Source organism: Herpailurus yagouaroundi, unplaced genomic scaffold (assembly GCF_014898765.1).
Source record: "Herpailurus yagouaroundi ecotype Mexico unplaced genomic scaffold, PumYag 210, whole genome shotgun sequence".
Classification (NCBI taxonomy): Eukaryota; Metazoa; Chordata; class Mammalia; order Carnivora; family Felidae; genus Herpailurus; species Herpailurus yagouaroundi.
In genome coordinates this window covers 18225454-18235090 of record NW_024412441.1, presented here as the reverse complement: position 1 = coordinate 18235090, position 9637 = coordinate 18225454, and the positions used below count along the sequence as shown (strand labels likewise).

At 39.5% G+C, this 9637-nt stretch overlaps 1 protein-coding gene across 1 annotated transcript in view; it reads right to left on the bottom strand.

Annotated features, from left to right (window-relative positions):
- VWA3B (von Willebrand factor A domain containing 3B) overlaps positions 1-9637 on the bottom strand; it is a 201453-nt gene that overhangs the window by 103183 nt on the left and 88633 nt on the right. Inside the window, 1 exon segment of the mRNA XM_040453963.1 lies at positions 3345-3499. Within this exon segment, the coding sequence (XP_040309897.1) occupies positions 3345-3499 (155 nt within the window).

The window sequence follows — 9637 nt, the reverse complement described above, 5'->3', positions numbered from 1 at the left end:
ATATATATATATATATATATATATATTTATATATATATACACACACAGTGGAATATCATTCAGCCATAAAAAGAATTAAATCTTGCCATTTTCAATGACATGGATGGACCTTGAAGGCATTCCACTAAGTGAGGTAAGTCAGACAGAGAAAGACAAGTACCATATCATCTCTGTTATATGTGGAATCTAAAAGAAAAACAAAAAACAAGTTTATAGATTCAGAGAACAAAAAGACTGCTGACTCCAAGAGGCAGGGTGGGAAAAATGGGTGAAAGGAACCAACAGATAAAAAGAAACAAACCAAAAAACAAACAAACAAACAAAAAACCCAACCAGAGGTTGGGGAGGGGATAAATGGAAGATTTTAGGATTTTTTTTCTTTATCTCTAGTATTTAAAATTTTGTGATGATGTATGCTGAATAGGTCTTTTTACTCATTTTCTGGACATTCCTTGCAATTTTCTTTCAGTTTGGAACTACATGTCTCTCAGTTCTGAAATTTTTTGTGAGATTTCCCCTTCATTTTATATATGTCTATAAGCTGTCTATTTGTAGGTACACATGTATGTTAACCTCAACCACAGGATGCTTGTGTTGCTTTCTGAGAGACTGCCTTCATCTTCCAGCTCTCCCATTGAATCATTTATTTTGGCTATCATATTTTGAAGAGCTCTTGTAATTCTTAATATCTATATGTATGTATAACAGTATTTTCCAACTTTCTGAGTGCAATATTTTCTGTCTTTCTGAGAATATTAATATGTTGGTTTTCTCCAAAGTTTTATTTTTGTTTTTTGTTTTTGTTTTTTACTCCCTGTATTATGTATTATCTTAGTCTCTTTGTCTATTTGTTTTGGAGAACAATATGGAGTTAAAAAGCCAAGATAGATTGGATATAAAAAAAAATACCCACATATATTCTAAGAAACCTATTTCGATATAAGACACAAACAAGTAAAGGTAAAAAGATAGAAAAAATAGAACCCGTGCAAAAAAAATGATCAAAACACACTGGAGCTAAAAAAAAAAGAGGTTAGAGTGGGAGAGAGCCAAAGCATAAGAGACTCTTAAAAACTGAGAACAAACTGAGGGTTGATGGGGGTTGGGAGGGAGGGGAGGGTGGGTGATGGGTATTGAGGAGGCACCTGTTGGGATGAGCACTGGTGATGTATGGAAACTAATTTGACAATAAATTTCATATATTAAAAAAAAAAACACTGGAGCAGCTCTATTGATACTGTACAAAGCAGATTTCAGAAAAAGGAATACTGCCAGAGATAAAAAGGGACACTTAATAATATTGAAGGAATTCATTCATCAAGAGGACATAACAACCCTAACTGTACATACACCTACTAATAGTTTCAAAATACATGAAGGAAAAAAATGACAGAATTGAAAAAAGAATAGGCAAATCCATAACTATAGCTAGAGATTTCAGTGCTCTTCTCTCAACAATTTGTAGAACAATTTAAATAAAAAAGTCAGTAATGATATGGAAGACTGAAACAACTCTATCAATCAACTTGAACTGAGATATTTATAGTATATTCCACCCAACAAAAGCAGAATATGTAGTTTTTCTTCATATCCTGGGCAACAAAATAGGTCTCAATAAACTTATAAGAACTAAAGCCATACAGTATCCCTCCGTCCATAGTGCAATTAAAAGCTATCAGGAAAATCCACAAATACTTGAGAAGTAAACAACATATTTCTAAATAACCTTTGTTCAAAGAAGAATTATAAGGGAAATTTGCAAAATATTTTTAAGTGAACGTAATGAAATACAACATAATGTGAGAGGCAGCTAAAGCAATATCCCAAGAAAATTTAAATGCTTATATTAGAAAGAAAGTTCTCAAATCAGTGATCTAAGCATCCATCTTAAGAAACTTAAAAGTAAGGAGAAAGAAGGAAATAATAAAGAGTAGAAATCAATGGCACCAAAAGGAGAAAACCATACAGAGAAAAAAACCCCACTGATACCAAAACCTGATTCTTTGAAAAGATCAATAAAATGGATAATCTCCAACCAGGCTTAAAATAAAGATAACATAAATTACTAACATCAGTTCTATGTGTATGTGAAGAAATGGAATACATAATTAAAAACCTTCCTACAAAGAAAAACTACAGGCCCAGATTGTTTCAGTAGTGAATTCTACATACATTTAAGGGAGAGGTGATACCAACTCTCCACAAAGACTTCTGGAGAATAGAAAAGAGGAGAGAAGTTCCCAACAACCCCTAACACTTGGTGGGTGGAGAAGGACAAATAGATCTGGCAGGTACCAAGTGGAGTGTCTTAAACAGCATCCTTTTTCCCCAGACCTGAAGTCCAAACTACTGTCCCCAAAAGTCAACCCCAAAACAATAAACAGAAGACTCCAGACACAAGGATTACTTGTTCTAAGTTACCCACTGCCAGGTGGGTTTTAAGAAACTGGGGCTCTGAAGAGTTAATATGAGGCAAACAGTTGTCTGCAGCTTGTGATTTTATAGCAGAAAACATAGAAGGATGGAAGGAACTCTCATTTTCAAGTGGTTACTGCCCACTGAGTACTAGTCTATACTCTATAATCCATAGGGCATATTTGTAAATGGCATTATCATTCCCACTTTATAAATGAAGAAACCAATGCACAAAGACATTAACTAACTTGCCCAGGGTCACACAGAAAGTGGCAGAGCTGGTATTATAATCCAGCTCCATCTGACCTCAGAGGCCATGCACCTAAATGGATTTGGTCTTTGTGGTCTAAAGCTGTCCTCTGGCATCAGGGAGGTGAAAGCATTAAGGTAGATCATCCCCATGGGACTGATGCTGAGGTCACAGCATTAGTACCTCAGATGCATTAGCACTGGCAGATTTTAAGAACCAGCAAGGTTGACAAGGACCACATGAAGTTATTTTTAGCTGAATATACATTATTTCATTGTATTAAAATACTCCACAACATTGTTAACAGTTGCCTTGAAATGTAATATACAAGTACAGAGGACAGGTGTAATACAATTTGCAATATGTTCATGGCCCACAAAAAATGCAAGACATGAGCAGAAGCATTCTTTAGTCTCCTATAGTGATGTACAACCAACATAATGACATATTTCTTTGCTGTCTTTTTTAAAAAGTCTGCTTGGAATCAAAGCAGCTTGGAATCTGGATCCAAACATTCCCCTTTATTACAAACAAAAAGCCACGAGCAAACCATCAGATGGCAACCCTGACATAACAATGTTAATTGGCTGTTTTTTGTGGTTAAGCATTTACAGAGAAGTCACAGATTTTAGTTTCAAGGGAAACTAGACCACTTGTACCCTCCTGCAAATTTACCAACCTCTTCTGAATCTGAGCAAGGACTGTGTGGATTCTCTCATTGTACCAGGTACACTTCTCTTTGGTAATGCAGACGTGGACCAAGCTCCCATCCTTCCAGGGTGCATGGACAAATCTGCTACAGTATTTCGCATGGACTGTCTTCTTGTTGGTCTCCTAAATAAAGGACAAAGTACAGAAGCCATTCAGACCATTCAAAGAAGAAATCTCCAGATGGCACCCCATCTCTGCCTTATTTATACAGCTCCTAGCATTCACTCCCATGGTAAAATCATTCAACTGCTAGTTCAACCAACATGTACTGGGGCCTGCTCTATATGGAGCCCTGTGCCAGATGTCATGAATGATAGTCAGAAAAACATGTGCAATCTCATCTGTGCCCCAGAGAAGATAATGTGTCCAGCAGGGAGACACTGTATGCACATGCTCACATGCATGCACCCACACACAGAAAGTTAGGAAGGCAGAGCACTAGACACCCAGCACCTGGTGCTAGGTTGAGACAATAATTACTGGGCAATCTGACAACAGAATAAAGAGTTCTCAAGGACTAGAGGGTCAGTAGGACTCTCTGGAGGAGGTGGGACTTAAGATTCACACACAAAAAAATCTTTCCATTATTACTCCCAGCCCCAAATGAAGAAAAGTAGCCAATAAACCCATTCTACACCTAGCATTCTCTACTGGTACATACAAAACTGGTCTGAGGACAATGGCTTCCCACACATAGAGCTCACTCAACTGATTTATGAATTTATCAAGCACAACTCCATGTCACCAGCAAAACAATCTTCTAGGCAGCAGCACTAGAAACCATAAACAAAGACCAAAATTCCTGCCTTCATGGAGCTCGCATTACAGGGAAAGAGCTAGATAATAAACAATCATACAGCAGGTCAGATGGTGATAAATGCTATAGAGAAAAATAAGGAAGGAGAATAAAGAACAGGGGATGGGAGGGGATGGAGAAGTTTTTTTTTTAAGTTTATTTATTTCAAGAGAGACGGAGAGAGTGTAACCAGAGGCAGGGCAGAGAGAGAAAGAGAGAGAGAGAGAGAAAGAGAGAGAGAGAGAGAAAGAGAGAAAGAGAGAAAGAGAGAGATAAAGAAATCCCAAGCAGACCATGCATTGCCAGCAAAGAGGCCGACATGGAACTCGAACCCGTGAAACTGTGAGATCATGACCTGAGTCAAAATCAAGAGTTGGACACTTAACTGACTAAGCCACCCAGGTGCTCCAAAGAAGTTAAAACCTAAAAAAAAGAAAGCCTTAAACAGAAGGTAAAATATGAGCAAAGACCAGCAGGAACAAGAAGTGTGACCATATGGAGATCTGGGGGAAGCTTGAGGACTCAGCAAGTGCCAAACCCTGTGGTAAGAGTAAGTGTGTGCCTAGCATGTCTGTAGAATTTTAGGAAGGTTGGTGTAGTCCAAACAGAGTGAGCAAGGGTAAGGGGTGAGATGATGCTAGGGCAATATGAGGAAGAGAGCCAGATGCAGACTCCGTAAAGCCTACTGGCTAATGGAAGTGACTCTGGCTTCTCCTCTGAGTGAAAAAGGAACTATCCAAGAACTTTAACATGACAAGAGACAAATTTTTTTAATTAAGATATAATGGACATATAACATTATATTATGTATACAATACGATTTGATATATGGATATATTACAAAATGATTACCACAATAAATAAGTAATGCCCATCACCACACATAGTTACAGATTTTTTCTTGTGATCTATTTTAAGATCTACTTTCTTAGAGAAGTGACAGAATTCATAGTTTTAAGTTTTATTTACAATTTTAAAATTTAATTTATAAAAATATCATTTTGAAGGTTACTCTGGCTACTCTGTTGAGAACAGACCATAGAAGGTCAAGGACAGAAGCAGGTCCATACCAGGGTAGTATCAGATGTGGCGAGAAGTGGTTGGATTCTGAGTTACAGACATATTATGAAGACGGAACTGACAGCATTTAATGAGAGGTCAGATATGGGTGTGGGAGAAAAGAGAGCAGTTTGGGATGACACTACGGTTTTCAGCCCACAGAACTACAAAAATGGAGTTGCAATGAATTTATGGGAGGAAGATTATGGGAAGAGTAGCCTTGAATGGGAAAATCTGAATCTGGTGTCTGATGTACTAGGTTCAAGATGCCTATCAGACATCCCATTGGCTATAAGTAGCCAGGTGGAGATAAGGGAAGGACTCAGGGCTGGAGATTTAAATGTGGAAGTCACCAGCATGCAGACAGATTAAAAGCCACAGGACTTGATGAGATCATGTAGAGAATGGGTACAGAGAGAGAAGAGGTCCAAGGACCGCACTTTGAGGCCCTCTGGCATTTAGAGGCTGGGAACATGGGACAGAAGTAACAAAGAACACTAACAAAGAATAGTCAGTGAAGTAAGAGGAAAACAGGACAGTGTTTTCTGCAAGCAAATGAATTTCAAGGAAGTAACCAACTATATGAAGTGTTGATAGTAGGTCAAGTAAGAGTGGGACTGAGAACTGACCCCTGGATTTAGTAATACATGTATCCCTGGAAAGAGAGGGTTTTGGTGGAGAGGGGGCCTTGCTGAAGTGGAGTGCATTCAAGAGGGCATGGGAGAATTGCCAAGACTAGAGAAAGGGAACATATACAACTCTTGAGGAGTTGGATTCTACAAAGAACAGAGAAATGAGGCAAATGAGGCAGAAGCAGAGGCAAGTATGGGGATCAAAATCCTATATTTTTAAGAGGAGAGAAAGAACACCATATTTGTGTGCTGATAGGAAAGATGCATAAATAAGGGTAAAAATGATGATACAGAATAGAAAGGGGGCAAATGAGTAAATGGCAAATAGGGATCAGTGCACACATGAAAGGGTTGACCATAGACAGAAGTGAGGACAATTTAGCCATCCTGGAAGTAATATGGGTAGAAAACACAGGCACAAATGCTGGGGATTTGTAGATAAGAAGTGGATGTTTATGAATATTCATTCCAATGTTCAATGAAATGGGAAGCAAAGTCACTAGCTTAGAGTAAGCAAAGAGGAGATGGTGTTTGAAGTTTGAGGACAAAAGAATAGACATCTTGGAGAATGAGCATCTGAGTGGATTGGAAAACTACAGGAGGTGGACAGCACAAGAGATCCATGAGGTTCTTCATGGAGAGATTCATGAAGTTAGAGGTCATGAATTTAAAGGGAAGCCAGGTACCGTGGCTATGTGCTTTTCTCTGGTTTCTTCTGCTGCAGTCAGATGCACAGCTATAATGCAGAAAAGGCAGAGAGGTGGATTTAACCAGGGTTGGGGTTTTGCCAGATGAGAATAATAATTTAAGAGAGGAAAAGTAGCTGAGCATGTACAAGAGGGGCAAAAGGATAGAGAGAACAGACAACAGGGAGTAGAAATAACAAATTATATAATCCCAGTGAGTTGAAAGATTGGAGTTAGGTAGTAGAGGAAATGACCTTAAAAAAAGAGGTCAAAAAGTGGGACCTTTGGAACTGATTTATGTGGGTTATGATGGAAGAGTTATTTGTAATGACAAGGTCAAGGGGATGCCTATGGAAGGATTGGTAGAGATGGGATGGAGGAGAAAGTCACCAGAAAAGAGGAGGTCAGAGAAATGAAAGGCCAGGATGTGAGAAGGGTCATTTTCATGGGATTAACATTAAAAAATGGTTGGATCCAGTGACAGCAAGTCACAAGCTACAATCTTCAATTAATGATGGGGGTAACCTGGGAGTCAGAAAATGTCAGCCATAGGAAGTGTCATGGGTGGTACATTCTGATGACATAGGAAGACAGAGGGAGAATGGTCAAGAAACAGCAACAAGGAATAAGGAAGGACAGCACCCACCTCTCCCACCCACAGATCCAAGGAGAATGGGAGAGAAACCAGGGTCCTCGAGAAAAAACCCAGACAAGCAGGCAAAGAGAACACTGCAGAGCACTTGACACTACAGTGGGTGTACTGATATCTTCTAGATCCGTGGGGCACAGTGGAGGGAATTTAGGAGTCAGGGAGGAATGGAGGAAACTCAGAGATGGGAATGAGGATTGAGAAGTCTGGTGGTGAATGATATGAACATGGATGAAGGGCATGATGAGAGCAGTCTTGATGTTCCCAAGACAGGCAGACAGGGGAACCACATGCCAACCACAACATAAGGATGGAAGGAGAAAGATGTCCTCTCTCTCATTCTCACCATGTTCTTATCCCTCAAGAGTTCTCCCTAGTCTCAATCCCAAAACATGGCCTTCTAACTGTGCATTATGCACTCCCAGATGGAAACACACCAGACCATATGTTACATGAATACGGGTGTCAGACAGCAGAGTGTCAGAATGGGAAAAGCACAGTGTAAGGTCCCAGCAGATAGTTCAAACCCTGCCATCTCATGATATAACCTCTCAGAGGCCTTGTGACTTTGTCTTCTCACGTGTGCTATGAGAGCACAAATACTCACCTTGCATATAAAGCCCACAGGCATTCCATAAATGCTCATTTCTGATTCACAGTGTTTGTAATTAAAAAAAAAAAAGAAAGAAAAAGAAAGAAGGTAACCTCTACTGGGCATCTCCTAAGTGCCAGGCACTGTACTCAGACATGCATTTTTTAGTTTGGACTTTACACCACTCATTTACAGATGTGGAGAGTAAGACTTAAAGTGTTAAATTATTTGCTCAACATCTCTAAATTAGTAACTGGAGAAGTAGCATTTACAGGCAGGTCTTCCTACCCCAAGTCCAGACCACATGGATCAGTACCTAGTGAAAGCTCAATGAATATCTGTTAGAGGAATAAATGACAAGACTAGAGTGGGTCTGTGAACATCAAGGCTGGCTTTGTGCACAAACAGCATGAGCAGCCATGAATGCAATGTGATTTAAGGGGTGCCTGAAATCCTCTAATTGGAAATGCATTTTTAAATGTTTGTTTGTTTATTGAGAGAGAGAGAGAGAGAAAGGGAAAGCACGAGCAGGGGAGGGGCAGAGAGAGAGGGAGACAAAATCCCAAGCAGGCTCCACACTATCAACACAGAGTTGAACACAGAGCTCGAGTCCCTGAACCACAAGATCATGACCTGAACCAAAATCAAGTCGGTTGCTTAACCGACTGAGACACCCAGGTACCCCTGGAAATGCATTTTGGTCTCCTCCTCCCACCTGTTCATCCATCTTAGAAATACTACATAGCAAGGCCTTTTTAGTCATTTATTTCTCAGTGTAAACGAGTTTCCTGGATCTGTCCCTACAAACCAGTTTTTATCATTAGAAGTTTAGGGGGTCCTTCCCAGTGGGGGTCTGGGAGAACCCTAAATAATCAACTTATTCATGGCTTCAGTTACTCCCTACCTCACACACAATTCAATTTTAGGTATAAATCCAGATAGCTGTGGCCCCAAATACTGAAAATAAAATTGTCCCTTTTCCATCAATATTTGTGGAGATAACTGTACTGTACACTTCTCAACTTCTAATGTATTATTTTTAGCACAAGAAATTTGAGGTAAAATTCCCCATTTATAAGCCAGACTCTTCAACCTGTCCCCATAAGATTTTGTTTAAATTGTCAAGAAAAAATAAGGAGAAATCAGTTTTAGAGAGGACTTGAACATACCACATTGTCACCAGCTCACAGTGAGCTATGTTCAAATTGACATGGATTGATATTTCTAAATATCCAGGGCCCAATGTATTTAAAAAATGAAAAATCTACATATGATTAGATTACATACGATAACATATGATTTCCTGAACTAATAACATTACTGAATAATGACTACAAAATCAGAAAACTGTGCTGGGGGAGGAAACCAACAAATGAAATTTCCCTGCAATATGGCAATCACTCCACATCCCAGTGTAGGGGACACAACTCCTGGACACAAGTCTTCTGTCAATTCTGCATTTCTCTCAACCAATTTTTACATTTTCCTCCTTGTAGTTCACTGTGAACACACGGCACTAAGAAGGCTAAAACACCACATCGTGTGGTTAATGTAGCCCCCACGGAAAAAGCCCTTCCTCAGGAGGATGCACAGAACCCAGTGGCCAGCCAGCCTAAAGGAGTGGCAAAGACACTGGGGTTTTACCTCTATAGGATGGACAGACATCTCAGTGATCATGACATTGAATCAGAGCCTTAGAGAATACATAAAGTGATGGTACATTGGAGGACCTTGATTTCCTCTCCAGTGGTCTCTCCTGGGCTGCCGTTACTGGCACATCTGCTTTGTTGCTCACATTTTGATTTTCACTTCAGAGTATGGGCCTTTACTATCTTCTAAAAGAGTTT